Source organism: Erithacus rubecula (assembly GCF_903797595.1).
Source record: "Erithacus rubecula genome assembly, chromosome: 14".
Lineage (NCBI taxonomy): Eukaryota > Metazoa > Chordata > Aves > Passeriformes > Muscicapidae > Erithacus > Erithacus rubecula.
This window is the reverse complement of record NC_136666.1, coordinates 15308485-15325695: the sequence shown is the minus strand read 5'-3', so window position 1 is coordinate 15325695 and position 17211 is coordinate 15308485. Positions and strand designations below refer to the sequence as shown.

General features: G+C 35.8%; 1 protein-coding gene across 1 annotated transcript in view; it reads left to right on the top strand.

The window, feature by feature from the left end:
- Window positions 1-17211, top strand: part of ADAM10 (ADAM metallopeptidase domain 10) — a 35803-nt gene that overhangs the window by 5806 nt on the left and 12786 nt on the right. The window contains 3 exon segments of the mRNA XM_079318475.1: window positions 2530-2680; window positions 11323-11441; window positions 11813-11971. Coding sequence (XP_079174601.1) covers window positions 2530-2680; window positions 11323-11441; window positions 11813-11971 — 429 coding nt within the window.

Genomic DNA, 17211 nt, shown 5'->3' with positions numbered 1-17211 from the left:
GCCCAAACTCCTAGCTTTTCATTTACAGAAAATAACGGCAGTAGTTTGTAACCAACGTTGGGATCTGGTATGTGCTATCATAATGATTTCTTGGGGTCTGCCATTTCCAGATCCTGTGATAGACTTCTTCCTTTTTGATGCAGTCTTCTAATTACAGAAACTGGAGCCAGCAGTTCTACCTGACTCATGTACCTCAGTGAAGTTTTCTTTCCGGTTTAATGAACTTTTGCCTCAGAAACCTCTATAGATTCTTGTGTTACCAAGGTTGAACTACTAATTAAGCTACCTTTGTGAAGAAGATAATCCCTTTTGATAGGTAGTTGGTTTGATTAGGAGAATCTGATCAGTTGCAGACTTTGAACACGAGGGCAATCTTGATGCTATAGAGGCTTCTGGAAGTGAAACTGTTCATTTTGAAGCCTTAAGTTCCTTTTTGGAGAAGCCATAATGCTCTAGGTGGTGTGCAGCTGCTCTGCTTAAGCAAGAAGAGAGCAGCAGGAGTGTTTGTGTTGAGTGTTTGCTATGAGAGTACTTAAAACATAAGGAGTTCTTAAAGTTTTGAAGAAAGGGAAAAGAAAGTGTGATCATACCAAGTGAGGTTTTTTTCTTAAAAAGAAAGATCTTTGCTTAAAACTATCTCTGTTATTCCTTAGCAGAGAGAACAGTTATAGAAGTTCTAATGTCAGTAGTCTTTTGCTGACTTGTCACAGTAGTTAGCACTTAAAAACTATTCTTTGTGACTCAGTTAAATGCTGCCTCTCATCTTTTCATGTGGTCATGGGACCTGGATTGAATGCCAAGTGTTATTGGGTCTTCAGTAAATTGTCACACTTCAAAACCTTTTTTCTGGGTTCCTGAAGCTGTTCAAAGTGTGTCTTGCAATACTGACGATAAAAATGGTCTGCAACAATAAATATAAGGAGTGCATTATTAAAAGCTTCCTACCACAGCAAATGTAAAGGTGATTCTGAAGCACAGAAGTTTGCACATTCTGCAGTGTACTTACTCTCTAGTTTTAATCAAGTTCTTAAAGCAAGTTATTAATATTGTATTCTAGATTCAGGTTCATTTAACAATTAAAATGCTTAGTTTTTAGCATATATCAGTTAATTTTGAAGCTTATTTCCTTTAATGTTGGCACTTCTGGGTCATGCACCTGGAATTGGAAAGCATGAGTCTGTAGTCAGGCACATGTATATTGTGCAAAGTCACAGGCCAGTTTGGTTTGCAGAAGTTCTTGGGTTATAGGAGGTTATGGTTCCTTTTGGAGGGATTATGTTGGAAGTGTTGAAAGAAACAATAGACACAGACCATATCCTGCATCCTCAGAACAGCTGAAACTTTGCAGTGGTCCTATTTGGATTAGAATTAATGTAGACTTGCTTCAAAACACATTTTAAACATTTTCAGACGCTTTCCTTTCTGGGAAGCTGGATGAGAATGGACATGTATTTTGAGACTAAGAGTGAGAGGCAATTAGAATGAAGTTTTGTTATTGGACTGTATTTGCAGTTAACAATGAAGAGTCAACATTTGCAGAAGCTTACAGTACTGTGAGGAAATTTGAATGTGATTTCTCTGCAGTATAGCATTAATTGAATTTTAAACAGATACAGCAATATCATCTTGTGCACGTGGCTGCTAAATACAAGCAATGCATCTGAAAGTACTACTTGGTCATCTTTTTAGATATCTGAAGAAAAATACCACATGTGGTCGCTGAGAACTCACATTTAAGTTGGTTTGAAGTTAAATTGATGATGAGATACTAATTTTTCTTCTTGCATATTCAGAGTTCTTCTGGTTTTCTCCACGAGTTGTATTTTGAGGTTTTCTTGGTAATTGGTGTATTTTCCTCCATCAGGATAGGAGGGTCAAAATCTTCACCATTTTCTGCTATGAGCTCATATTAACATGAGTCATAAATATTACCCTGGAAGGAATTGTGCAAAATAGACTGAATGAATCTACATCTCTGGAGATAAATTTTAATAAAACTTTTCCATGTGGTAGAACATTCCATGTGATACAAAATATGTTGCTTGGTGGCATGATTTGCTCTTAATTTTCCTAGATATTTCATGTAGAATGCAAACATTCTGAGCAGATACTCTGGTGTCATGACTGCAGAATGAAGTTGGAAGCACAACTTCAGGAATCCCAAAGATATTCAGCTGCTCCACTTCTTATTTTGAATCAGGAGTGCCTTTCTGAAACATTTGTGAAGCATTTCTGTTGACAGTGATGGAGTTTGCATTGTGGGGTAGTTTTGGAGTAAATAAGCTATACTTGTTATGGTTGAAATTCAGGTGGAATGTGCTTTCCAAGGTCCATCTGATGCACTTGTAGCTGCACATTGTGTGTCCTGTTTGTGGGACTGGAGTAGAACGAATCTGACATGTACAAAGGAGAAAAATAAGTTAAAATTAATATAATGTGGAATTTGGGTCCTTGTTACCAACTATTTTGCACCACAGGTCTGCCATGCCTGGTAGTATGTTTACAATGTTACTTTTTTCTGTTTTTCAGGCCAGTATGGAAATCCTTTAAATAAATATATTAGACACTATGAAGGACTGTCCTACGATGTGGATTTGTTACACCAAAAACACCAGCGTGCCAAAAGAGCAGTATCACATGAAGAGCAGTTCTTGCGCCTAGATTTTCATGCTCATGGAAGGTTGGTGATATTTTAGGTGTTTGCTTTTAATATTTTATTCATAGTAGTCAAATGTAAATGGTGAAATACAACTACTGAAATAACATTAGCTAGAATAAACCACATTGCACTGTTACAGTTCCTATGAAGTATTTTCTCATATCCAGTTTAGGTATGAAATTGTTACTTGCAAGCACTTCTTCAAACATGTGATGGTAACTATTAGTCCACTTTGAAGTTTAAATATTGGAATCCTACTTGGAAAACAGAATGGTAGTTGATTCTGAGTTCATAATGCAGTTTTGTGCTGAATATATTTTTGTCTGATTTTTTTTTCTTTGTAGTTTTGGTTTTTTGGTTCTTTTTCCAGAATTGTGCTAAACTGACTGAGGACATTTAATTGAGAAAAAGTAACATTTCAAATTTCATTTGAAGCTACAAAATAGGCCAAAAAGTATTCTGTTTTGTGTGTACTGGTATCTGCTTTTTTGTGCTATTGTGAAATTTAGGAATTATTTGACATGGGGAAAGATGATTGCTTTTACAAGACATGTTTTGCATGATATTTAACATGCAAGATCCAGTACTAAAGGTATTCAGTGTGACCAACTGAAGTATAATTTGTACGTTTTCACTTAGGAAGATTTTGTTCTAATTTGGAATTGTCTGCTTTTTGTATAATCCAGGAAAAATAGGAAGAAAGTTAAAATATTTGTGTCTGTGTCTTAGTTTCTATGACTCCCTCTTTTGCAGCACCACTTTCTTAATATATTTCAGGAATGTGCAATGCTCATTCTTGTTATTTCAGTTACAATTTAAGTATTTAGAACTTGATAAATAATTGTTAGCTATATATAGAAACAAAAGAAGTTTAACAGAGAAAATGTAAACCTGGGTCTCCTGAATCTGTTTGGGATATTGTTTTATGACTAAGTGTTTTGTTTTTGTGCCAGCATGTAATTTCTTCAGGGAATGCAGTATTGTTACTGGAGGTTTATGATGTAATGACTGAATTTCAGTGCATGATTCCAGCAGGTCAGCATTAGGGTTGTATTTCTAAATGCCATAGAACTACAACCCAAATCCTGAATTTGAAGTCCAGTCCTTAAAACTGTGTTTTTAGGTGTAATTTTTAGTCCAAGGAATTTTATTGTTTAAAGAAGAGTCATAGTGCTGCTGTCTCTGCTGTATCTTCACTGATAGTCTCTAGTTTTCCCTATGAAATTGTTGTAATAAACAGGACTGCAGAGTAGAATGCTTCAGAGGCTCCTCACAGTGTAAACCTTGCTACTTTTAAATCTCCAGCAAGGCTGCAAGACAGTGAAGTTTGAGCCTAATGCTGCCACTTCTGAGCTGCAGACTGGTGGATAATTTAAGCTCACTGGAGTGTGCACTGCTGCAGAGAGAAACAGGTCTAACCACATTCTCAGCATCATCCTTGGGCTAACACTGCTAGTGTTAAAGCCATGCAAGGAATAGCATCTGGGAACTAATCTGTCTAAAAATTACTTGGAAAAAAGAATCTGTGTGACTTGAAGGAGTGATAGAAAAAGGACAAGACCCTTCTTTCTGGGAGCAGGTCACATTTCAGGCCACTTGAGCAGGTTCATCTTGTCATTGGTAAAATCCCATAATAATCTTCTGTAAGACAGAGCTGTTAGCTTAGCCTCTGAGTTCTCTTTGTGGTGTGAGAGGTGGTTAAAAATCCTTATCCTGTAAAAATGGTAGTTGCACCTAGGATAACGAGGTCTAAAAAAATTTTTTCTCTTACTTCACAGGGGCAGACCAAACTTTAGTCAGTCAGGTTTAGAAATACTTTGGTAGCAGCTGCTGTTACTCGTGAAGAAAAATGTTGGTGTTTATATGTGGAATTGATCATAAATCCCTGTGGTTGAGGCACAAATCCATCATTAACTGAGGAGGCTGATTGGAAACTGACTGTAAGGTCAAACCAGTACATACTTTAGGATTTGGGTAGTTTCCTGTGGCACATCTAATGCTTCCTGCCAAAGAGAGGGTAGTTGACAGGATGTAAATTTAGTCCAAAGTTCCTCGTAATTAATTTGGATGTGTTCTTACAAAATATTTTTGTTTTGCTTTAAATTTGAATTAGGAAGGATCAAGTGAATTGGGTTTTACTTCACAGTTTGTTTATTTGCTTTGAAGGTGTGTAGCAGTTTGAGGAGCTGTATAAATAGGATTGGCTTTTTGCAGTTGCAGCTGGTTTATTGTAAATAACTAAGTGATTTATGTCATCACTGAGAAGGACAAAGATAGAACGTTTCTATCAGTATTTGAGTTATTTGTGTGAAGGTAGGAAATAAAGCTTTTGCAAAACATGTGAACTATTTAGATACAAGTTGTGGACTTTTAATGTGCTGTGGCATTTAAATGCAAATAGTGAAACTTAAAGATATTCAGTAAATATGAGAGTTGAAATTCTGAAAACTTATACCTGATCTTTGTTGAATGGCCTCTTACCAAATGGTCAATTAGGGTTCATCCAGGTGCAGTGGTTTATTGGCCCATAGCTGTCCAACTTGCACCCCCTTAATACAGTAAACAGCTTTTACTTACAAAGGCTGAAATGACAGTCTTGTATTTTGATTTGGATTCTGATTAAATGGCTGCATTTTGTAGCCAGGAAACAATGGAAAAACTGTCCTAATATTTACTTCTGTTCTCTGCTGGCAGCAGCAAGTGAAGCTGGGCCACAGTGGTTCTCAGGCTATATCTCTGTGACCAGCTGGAACTTCTAAACTTCATTTTTGGTGTGTGCCAAAGGAAGCACCTGCTGCTCACTTGGCCAGTCAAGGTGGGAAAGTGACTGGACTGCTTATTTTTCAGTGAGGTGAATTGGTTTTTCTGTTCAGTGTAGAGGCAAATTTGCTTTAAGAAAAAAGAGTGCAGAACTAAACAGCAGTGGTGAGAGAGAAGATGCAGTACCAACCTTTTCAGTGGTAGTGCTGACATATGCCAGATAAGCATTAATCAAACTTAGTTCCATTGTCCAGAAAATGGCTGGCAGTTACCAGTATTTTAGGATTGTGTAAGTAGCATCTGTTCTTTTCAGTAGGCTGTTTGGATTTAAGAACTGTATCTTGTAGTACCCTTCTGTTTAAAAATGAAAAAATAGAAACACAATTTAAATATTACATATTTATGCCAAGTTAAAGCAGCCATTTAACTATGGGCTAATTGTTTAATAATGAAATAGATACTGAAATGATGGAATTAAACCCAATGTTACCTTTTTTCACACTTGACTAAGTAATTCTGCAAGTGAATGTATAATATGCCATCACTGAGAAGCCTTCTCTGTTTAACTTTCATCTGAAAGTTAGATGCCACACAATATACTGCTCAGAATAGAAATTTTTCAAAATCTTTGTTTGGTAATATAAAATACAACTTGTTATGGTAAATGCAATGCACTAGACTGAACCGCTGTACTATTCATTGCTGAAATACTTAATAGGACAATTAAAATTGCTGAAACTAAGCTACAAATCCTTATTAATTCTTTTTAATAATAAATCACAGATTAATTGGCATTATTGCCTCCCCAGCAGTGCAAAATTTGTTTATTTTTAAAATACTTCAACCTGGAAGGAATATGAAGGTTTGAAATGATCCTGGTTGTGTATCAGAGCTCTTTTACCTGCCAGTTCATATTGAGTGCTCTAGTGTGAATTAATTTAAGGTGCCCTTTGAATCCAGGGAAGGCTCACACAAAGGTAATGAATGCACAGTATTAATACCAGAACTTGGTTAATACAAAGTTTATGAGCCCACCCCACAGCCCTTCACCCCAAAAAGCAAAATAGAGCACAGAATCCCAAAATACATGGATTGATTCCAAGAACAGCAATGCCTTGGCACTGGCATGAGATACAGTGGAGCATTTTAAATGGAGTAACTTCATTTTTCATGTCAAGGTAATGTCAGTAGTGTCAAAATGGAAGCTGGGACATCACTTACACTGACATTGGGTTTTACACACAGTTTTCACTTGACCACAAAATGTGCATTTACACTTGTTCACTTACAGGACACAACTGCTGAGAAACTGCAAAGTTTTCTTCCCTTATTCAGTATAAACATTTGCAATATATTAATCATAATTGATACTGACCTGAATTTCTATCCACTGTAGAATGTCAGAAATATGCTGAATACTTAATAGTGATTTTGAGGACAGAGCTGAAAAAATTTGGATGATGTGTGATATTCTAACTGTATTCCTTTACCTAGTGAGAAAACTGGCAATTCCTGAGATGCTGATGCATTCAGAAGGGAAGAAAGTATGTCTATATTTAACTCTATTTTCAGTCAACTTCTTATTTAATATGTTACTAGTAACGTATACTTTCTAATTCTTTGTTTGATCCTGTTAATTGTCCATCCACACCCACTTTCACTACTCCTAGATTAGTTGATGACTCTTGCTTGGGAAAGGTGCCCACACAACTTGAGTGAACAGTTGAATTTTCAAGTGGTACTTGAACACCTGATAACACCTACTTATTAAATAAAGGATTAATTTCTTTCAGATGTTTTGCAGTTTAGCTACATTTTCTGTAGACTTTACCTAAAATTTTATTTTTTGAGAAATACTGCAAGTTGTTCAGACATGTTTGTAGGAATGTATTGTCTGTACATGGTCTTTATAGGAGAGCTAAGGGCCACAAAATTTCAGTTCTTAAGTGTGAGGGTTTTTTAAAAAAATTAATACCTGATTCTGTAGTAATCTGTAATCCTTCATATTGCTCTCATTATTCAGAGCCAGTAAATGTGTTTAAACAAGATAATTGCTGGCCATATTTGAGTAGGGTATGAAAACAAAGTAGGATATCTGCAGAGAAATAATACTCGATAAGCTGAATTTTAAACGTGGCATTCTGAGCATGCTGAGATGGACTGAAGTAACTGAGCTAGTTACTCTTGCATTGAAGAGGTCTTTGTATTGTCAGCTAAAGGTTTTTATTACACTAAATGTTCTTTTTATGGTATTTAAGTACTTTTTAAATTGTGCATACAGCACAGTGCTCAATTCATGAAATGGGTCTGTCTTCTATGTACTATGAGCCTGTCAGAACAAAAAGCAGATTCAGTACTACTGGACTAATCTGAAAATATATGTTGTGTTTGTTTCATTCCATATTCAGTTAAACACACCCTTAAACAGCTCAACTTCTTAAGTAGGTTGGTTTAGTAGTTATCCAATAGAACCTACTGGTTGTTTTTTTGAGACTTAGGAGAATTATTTTCATGAATTTTACTAATTTTACTAAATGAATTTTTGCAACTCATTTTAGGCTGTCCTAAACTTGAAAAGGAAAAAGAAATTTAGTTCTTACTGTAGTCTTTTTAGCATTATTGACTGCTCTGTGGTAATTCTTCAATCATTACCTATCTATTGTACTTGGCAGATAACTTGTTAGACAAGATGCCTGTAAATCAGGTGTTACTTCTTACACCTATTTTCTCAAAACAACAAAACAAAGCCAAACCCACCCTATGCTGGTGCTTAGGTAAATCAATTTTATATTGTAAGAACTGGGAAGCAGGGTCCTAAATTCTTATGTAGTTTTTAACTGAAATGAAGTTTAAAGATTCTAGAGGCTGAATCTGTGGGTTAACTGTCTTGCATTTTTTGAGTTTAAATACATTGAGCTGGATTATGTGAAGCCTTCAGGAGAAAAGTTATTTGATGTTTGACTTAGGTTTTCCTGGGAGACACCTGATAGAATGGTGTTGGACTGGTGGGACATCCCAGCTGAGGTGCAGCATTTCCACTGTACTGCTTAAATTGGTGTTAATTGTTTCCAGCTCTACTCCCTGGCCAGCAAACTTTGGTAGAGTTAGCCATGCTCTGAAAAAGTCATGTTCTTAAAATGGAAAGCAGTATATTTAAATGAATGTAACTAAACTATGTGGTCATATTATCAACTAGTGGATTTATCTTCTGTCTCTACTTGCAAAACTAAGAAAGCTTCTTTCCTAACTACTTTCATAGTTTGAATTCATGTAGTAATTTTGCTTGTGCTTTTATTCTAGTACATCTTTACCTGTTTTCTGATTTTTGGTATCTTGCTTTTGTTGGAACATGGCATTGCATATAAGTAGTCAACTTTATGTAAATACAAATGGGAGGGTTATTTTCACTATACAGGAAACTGGGTAGTTGACTCTTTACTGAACTTTCCAAAGAAGTTTTACTGAAAGGAAAAAAAGTCAACCTTGGGTAAAGACTGTTCTGCCTTTGAAATCGGTACACTGTCCTTCAGGACTGAGAGATACTTTCTTGCAGTGTAAATTTGCCAACATGTATCTTATTGTAATCCTACTTGGATGGTTTCTGTTACTGAGCTTGTTTGCAGCTGTGCATATCAGGGGTAATCAGTGGCAAAGACTTTGCATCCTCATTGTAGTGTTCTAGAATACCAAGTTTTGCAAGTCTGACTTATGAAGGTCAGGAAAGACATTTGAATAACCACAAGTGTCACCCTAAAGGTGTTAATGGAAAACAAATATAAGTTGCAAGCATTCTAGCTGGGATGGCTGAGTGTTGAAATACTGTAGAGATTGAGATTTACATCAATACTTACTAGGGAGTGATTGTGTGCATCTAGGTGGATCAAAGAAAGAGTGATAAACCTGGACACCCTATCATGTGCAGCTTCAAAGATAAGTTTTCTTTAGTGTCAGTAGCAGGACCATGGAAATTATCAGTTAAGTGATGAAGTATGTTGAGCAGGTTTAATAGTAAGTTAAAGCAATAGGAAAAAAAAATCTTAAAGTGTGATGGTTCTGTAGAATTGTGGGTAGTATAAATCCAGTATTAGGTTGTTAAGCTGCCTTTTATTTACTATAGTTCAGAGCTGGAATGAGTCTGATAGTCTTGTGGAAACTGAGTAGATTATGGGATGCCTCTCAGAAGCAGCTAGAAAGAAGAGATCAAGTTATTATCCCTGTCCATTTATAGCCCCTCCTTCCATTTTTCCATTAAGAGAGTCTGAGTTCTTAGGTAGGAAAAGTAAGGATATAAGACTTGCACCTAAAGCAGAACAGTGTTTCCTAGATGCTGACTTGTGAGGAGGCTGATGGAGCCATGGTTGTGAGGATTTTTCTGGTTCCTACTGGGAAGAAAAGACTGTGAACCTAAAAATGGACTCTCCTTGTACTGAAGTTGTATTACATACTGCTGCCAACTCATCTCCCTCATTTCCTTTCCCCAGCCACTTCTTTCAGCTGTGGAGCAACTCCTCCATCTCCTTTTTTCCCTTTCTCTTTTTTTTCCAAAATATCCTGTGGTCACTTAGGGATTCTGTGAGCCTGTCACTGGTTCCAGCAGTTTGACTGAGAAAAGGAAGAGCACCAAGTGCCCTTTTTGTATGCCAGATAACAGCTTTTTGTGCCAGTTTTGTTTCATAACTTTGTGGGAGATACCTGTGACACACTGCCATAGGAGAGTACTTGCTTTGAAGCTTTATTAACACTGTGGCAATAATAATAAATACAGTTTGATTGTGAAATGCTGTTTGCATTACAGAATAGTCAACATGAGTCACTACAGCCCTTCCCAGGTTTTAAGTGTAGGCATGGCTTTTTTTTTTTTTTTTTTTTAATCTTGAATGTACATCTTAATGTTTCAAAAATCCTTATAACTGTGTTGTCATATTTAACGTGCAGGTGGAGACTGAAGATACACTTTGTGTATGCTTCAGCTCATTAATAAAAAGTGACTAGCTTTAATCAACTTGGATATGGCTCTTAATTGCCTGGGTTATTTTGTTGGTGGCAAACTTTGATACACTTTCACTGTAAAGGTCAGCTCTGCTGGTCAGTGTTTTTAGATGAAAACTCTAACCCAGATGTACTGGACTTAGCAGAGTTACTTTTTGTGTAATATATTGGTGACATAACTACAGCATTCCTTCAAATCAATCATTGTGCTAAGAAGGAAAAATATAGGAAGAAAATGACTAAAATTGGAATGGCTGAAGTGTCAACAACTTCATGATCTGTATTTGCACAAATGTTTTTACAAAATGTGGGGGAATGCCAAATGAAATTCTGAAGCAAGATAATGGTTGTCACAGGTATGAGCTAATATAATATCAGGTTTTTTAAGACACTTATGTTGCTTGTTTGAACGAAACTCTTGTTGTCATACAAGGAAGCAGTTTCATATAAAGATTGGCAGTAGGATTGCATTAAAGTACATAGTGTTGCAACTGAACCAAATCATGTAATGAAAGAGCTGTTTACATAGTAACTCTACCAGTTTGAGTATTTTTACTAGATGTTGTTGCCCATCTTATTTTTTGGACTTCAGTTGAAGCACTGATTAACTCACCTACATTTCATTTAAGTTATTTAAATCTTCAGTGTCATCAATGAAAGTAAAAGAAGTGAAAGCTGTTTTTCTTTTAAAATTATATGTTTAATTCTAATGTGGTTTTTGGCTTGAATCTTGTAAATTTAGCTACTTGTTTCAAAAGCATCTAAAGAATCTTGCTTTAAAATAAAATCATTTTCTACAGATAAATTTCACCAGGTCTGCAAATTGCCTAGGAATGTTATTTTGAAATACTTTATTTAGTGCTTTTTTGGCTGAAGCTCAAGGCCAATTTGCTGTCTTGTTTTATTCATTTTAGACAATTCAACCTTCGAATGAAGAGAGATACATCTCTTTTTAGTGATGACTTTAAGGTAGAAATATCAAACCAAGTAATTGATTATGATACCTCCCATATTTACACTGGACACATTTATGGTAAGTATAACACTTTAAAATGGGTGAAATTGCAGCAATTTAAAACAGGAATTTTTTAATAGCACATGGAGAAAATTAGTATCTGTATGATTAGATTATTGATAAACTTTAATAATGCATCTAACACATTTAAACTCCCATCTGCTTTTACATGAGTCACACTTAAATGAGTATTTTATCTAATAATTTTCATACCCATAAAACTTGAATTTCAAATCTGTTTATAAACATACTCTTCATAGAGTCTGATGCATTTAAAAAGAAAAGCTGAATCCATTGAAGAAAAAAGAAATCAGGTGCCATTCTTAGTTTAAAGGAATAAAAGGATTTTTGAAGGGTATAAAAAACTAATACACTTTGTCTCTTAACAGGTGAGCAGGGAAGTTTTACTCATGGATCTGTTATTGATGGAAAATTTGAAGGATTCATCCAAACTCACAGTGGGACCTTTTATATTGAACCAGCAGAGAGATACATAAAGGACAGAAACCTACCATTCCACTCTGTCATTTATCATGAAGATGATATCAGTGAGTACTTCCATTTTGTGCTACAGATGAAATATTATTTTTATTAATTGTCAAAACCTGTACACCATTTGTAAGCATTAAAAGAGACTTTGGTTTGTGTGTGACACTGAATTATGCTGTCCTCAAGTGATTCATAACACACAGTTATGGTGTGAGAGAGATTTATGGCAAACCAAAGTCAGCCTTTATTCTGCCATTAAATCCTTAGCAGTCAGACTTAAGTGTGTAAGCAGTACATTTCCTATGGATACACGTTTCTTTGAAAATTACATTCTTAAAATGCTCTATACTGATTGCTCTTCCATGTGATTTTGAAAATAAATTATTTTGTGTGAAATAAAAGCATCCCCTGCATGTGTCTTACATGTGCCTTCAGGGAGCTCTTAAGAAGAGGTGGTGGCACCCAGTATGTCCCATTTTACAGAATAGCTGATGGAAGTATACATAGAATGGTAGGTAAATTTGACAAGTATAGCCCCAGAAATCTAGTGTCAGTGGCAAATGCTCAGGAGGATGAAAAAGTACCATTAAATACTTGTATATTTTTAGAACTGATGCATGAGTTCTCCTGCCCTTTACCTGCCTGTTTATGTATGATCAGTCATCAGATGTAACACAGATGTAAATCAATTTTGTTTGATGCTTAAGTTATGTTGAATCTCCAAAGTACTGCAAGGAAGTTGTGATTCCAAGTTCAAATCCTTCAAGGGTCAAGGAGGTATCAAAGGTAGATATTAGCAGCATCAATTGTAGACTAACTTCTGGTAATTGAAGCTAACAGTGTCTTTCCAGCTAACTTCAGGATGTCAGTCTTGCTTAAAAATCAATATAAACCATAACTTTATTTAAAAAAAGTCCCATTAGGCCACTGTGCAAACCCTGGAAGACTTGAGTTTGAAATCTCATTTGGAATTGGATGACTAGGCTTAGATCACTAGAAATTACTTGAACCACTATGATAATGATACATGTATCTATCATTTTCAAAGCATGTCATGATGAGACTGCATTCTGAAAAGAAGTGTCAAAGAATAGGAAGTTAGATGAGGAAAGTTTCTGATTGTGATTTGGCTTTGTATATAATAATTTTCTCATGCTGTAAGCCAGTAGAAAAAAACAGGGTTATTGCATATTGCTCTCCTTGATTGCTTCTCTTGTGTGAATGCAGTGAAGGGAAGTGATCTTTCTCCACTAAAAACTCAGTAAATTTGGGAAGATTTTTTGTAGTTTACTTTCAGTGGCAGTATGTGTGCTGTCTCTGAGTATATTAAAATTGCTATGAGCTAGCAAATGTGTTTGTCCTTCCTGTTATCTCATTCTGTAAATATGATTACTAACCCAAAAGCAAATAGAATTTCCATAATTTTAAAGAGCTTGTGAACTAAAGCATTTACTGGATTTGTGAACAGTATTTGTTTTCTAAGTGTATATTTTCCTGGTGCTTACAAGACCTGTGCTTGAGAATAATTTCATAAGATAACATACCATATTTTTGATTCTCAAAGAGAAGCTGCAGCATGAGCTTCATTTTCATCTCTACAGAGCATTGCTGGTCCATTCAACAGGGGGAAGGTCAGTTCAAAGGGAGAAGGCACTTTCCCTGTTCTCTGCAGTTGGACTATTTTACTGGCTTTGCTGCTGTAGCAGGAGAGTAGTGGGGAAAAAATAGTGAAAAAGTTAAAGTCTGGCATGGAAATGTAAGATACGTCTTTCATCATGTTTCTGTGAATAATTCACACATCTAAGTTTTGTGTTGCATTTTACAGGTCTCACTGAACAGTTCAGTTCACTGCTTGATAGTGGGAATGTTGGACTTCCACTTATGTAGGACTTTGTGTAAATAAGTCACTGTCAGCTTCAGAAAGGGTTTTATTAACTAACCCTGTTGCTGAAAAGAGAGGGAGGAGGAAAGTAAGAGACATAAGGCAGTGATGTGCCCAGTTTTCAAAGGCTTAGACAATCAAGAAGATTGTCTCATGTCCCAGTTCCTTATGGTGTAAGTAGTGGGTGACTAAAAATATTCTACACTGTTATTGAATACTGACAGAAATAGAACTGTGCCTTAAAGAATCAGATAAATTGATTTTATGAAAGTTACTATTGCTGCTTTGTAGGAGTGATCTCTGTTGGAGGAGTAAATGCAGTGCTTTGGGCAATTGCTTTGGAAAAAGTAATGTTGAAATTGGTTCTTACTGGTGTCTTATTAAATGGAAGCAGGGTATGTTGGGATGTTTTTAATTATTCAGGTATTGGTATGCTAGCTTACATAGTTTTTCCTCTTGAATCTAGTGCATCAAAACCATCAGTTAGTAACAAAATCAGATTATTTGGGGGGTGATCTAAATCTATTCTGGTTAACCACATTAAAGCAGCAGTACATTATGGCTTCCAAATCACCAAGTGAGTGAACATTGCTGCTTACTCAGCAGGGTTGAAAATAGCCCATCCTGGAGTGAAGTCTAAGCAGCACTATTTAAAAACACATCAGTCCTGTTGGTTGCTGCCAGTGCAGTCTGATGTTCCTCTGTTCTGATTGTGTAGTGTCTCTTCAGTCACTGGGATCATAGATGCCTCTAGGATTCTGTTGTCTGAAATATCTGGAGTATACAACTGCTTCTGTCTCTTTCTGAGGAGTGCTTTTGAAGTTAAATTATTTTTGTCTTTCATGAGACCTATTTTTGCATTGAACTGCAGCTCAAAAAAAAAAAAACCCCAACAACCCAAAAAGGCTCAGCTTTGTAGTGGGTTTGTTGTTACTGCTGTAATCTAAAGCTAGCTCTCCTGAAATAGTCAAACCACTACTATCTTATGTAGGACAAAAGCAACAAAAATTATCACATTTCTAACTCGGGAGAGACTGAGGTAAAAAGTCATCTTTGCTTTAATTTGGGTATTTTTTGGTCACCCATGTTGCAGCCTTTTGAAACAATATGCTTTTTAGTGCTTTTCAGAAACCACAATGCAACATATGATTAGCATCTCAATGAGTTCTTTTTCAGTAGTTAAACAAAAGTTGTTTTGTAAATGGGGATTATATTGTCAACTTTATAAGGCAGCTTTTGTCTGTTACAGTGGATCTGGTGACCAGTGGAAGGCAGCCTTCTATTCATGACTTGAAACACAAGTTCAATGATTTTAGTTTCTAAACCAGTCTTGATCAAAATGTTTTATAATTTAGGGTTATAAAGATGCAAATTGCTGTTTACATTAAGGAATTTAAGGAATATTTCTTTAAGGATGAGGATATATTTACTGTATTTAAATCATATTTGTTTCAAGTGTATCCCTGAGTTCATACTGTAAAATAAAAAAATCAATATTTCTTCAGATCAGCAGTATACAGGAAAATCCTGTTCAGGCCTTCCAGAAAATTAACATGGTCACTTAATTGTTTTTATGATCTTGGAAGGGCCATGCAACTAGGAACATAAAGTGAAGTGGTTTGTAATTTTGCAGAGCCCTATCTGCTGAACATTGCAAACTGTGTTATTAATGAGAACCTGGTTTCTTTTTCATCACATTGTGATGACAGTTGTCATGGGAGCACAGCATCACAGAGTGCTGCAAATGAAATCTGTAATAAGGGTTTTTTTTTTTTTAAATCTGGTTACATTACAGTTTTACTCTGACATTATTGCTTTTGCTAGTATTGGGCAAAACTCTATGGCTGTTGAGGAATTGTGTTTTCATCATTTTTAATGGAAGTTTGATGTCATCCTTGCCCAAGATGCCTAAATCCAGTAATGATTTGTAGCTAACCTAAATGCTGAACAGATCGTACTATTAACTGATAATTAGAAGAAGAAAAACCAAATGTTCTTTGTGGAAGGTAGTAGTGATCTTTAAAAGAAAAAAAATCTTATTTTGAGCGTCTGGAGTTGTATATATCATTAAAAATCATCTGCCATCTAGTTAGAATAAGACATTGTAGTCAGAAGCTATGAAATGACAAGATATTGTGGGTAGTTTTTAGATATATTATTTTATCCTACCCTTTATTTTTTAACATTCTACCAGGATGTACAAAACCTGAAAGTGGCCAGTACTGGAAAATAAAAAGTTGAGGGTTTCTTTGCCTAATGATTTTTTCTATTTAGAAGATTGAATCTGTTATTAATCTCTTCTACTGTAGCTCTGTTGGAAAATAGTCTTCTGTTTTCTCCTTAACTCTGCATTCACTGTTAGCAATCATTTCATGCTGAAAGCAGGTTTTTTCCTTTTCACTTCTCAGGGTTGTGGCAGGGATAGGCTAAGAAGCTCTTGATCCCCAAAGGTTGGCAGAAGGCTGCTCAGAAAGCTGGCACATCTCAGAGCACTGAAAAGCTTCACAAGAGCATGGATCAGACTTCTGTCTTGTGGGTCAAAACTGGCCAAGTCATCTGGCACCATGTAGTTCTTGCTTAGCTTCAGATATTTCAAAATGGAACTGCTGCAGGGGATGATGGAAGTAGGAAGTCTCAAAAGATGTTGAGGGAATGGTGCCTCCACAGTTTGGAGGCAGTTCAGCATTTAGCAAATGGAAATGTCATAGGCAGCTTTCCCTGTGAATTAGAAACAGTTCTAAAGTGAACCATCCTGTATTACCTGTCTCCTGTGATTACCAGGATGGTTCAAATCTCAGATTTTGGGGGGAATTTGTCTTTTCTAGCACATGCAAACCCTTGGCAGACAGTCTTGCAGACTGTTTTGTGTTCATTTTTTTGTAATTTTAACTGTCATGGCTTTAAAGAGTTTCTTACTAGATTATTACTTAGCCTTGTTAAAGGATGGTTGTGGGATATTCTCACTAGTTTGGATCTCCAGCATGTTTAACTAACATATAGGGGTTAATTAAACCATGGTTCTATCCATTAGCATTTCCTTTCTTAGGTATTGGTCGTTAAGTAGCAGAATGTGAAAACTTAAAAAGAAACAGTGGAAGATGAATAAAATATTAAAATCCTCTAAGAATTTTAGCGAGGTTTCTTAGTTGGTTTATCAAGTAACATAAAACCCTTTCTCTTACCCCAGCAGTCTTTAGTATGCTTGATATCTAATAACTTTCCATTGTGATTGTGTCATTTTTGAAGGCTGATTTTAGTTGAAGCAAGTGGGTACAGATGTCTAAATAAAAGCTCTTGTTCTTACATTAGGCACTGCTCATCCTGTTTTGTTGTGCTGCCTGAGAAAAGAATGTTAAGAAAAGAAGATATCAGTTTTGTTCTGTTTGTAAAACTAAGAATGCCTTAGTGGAAATGTTT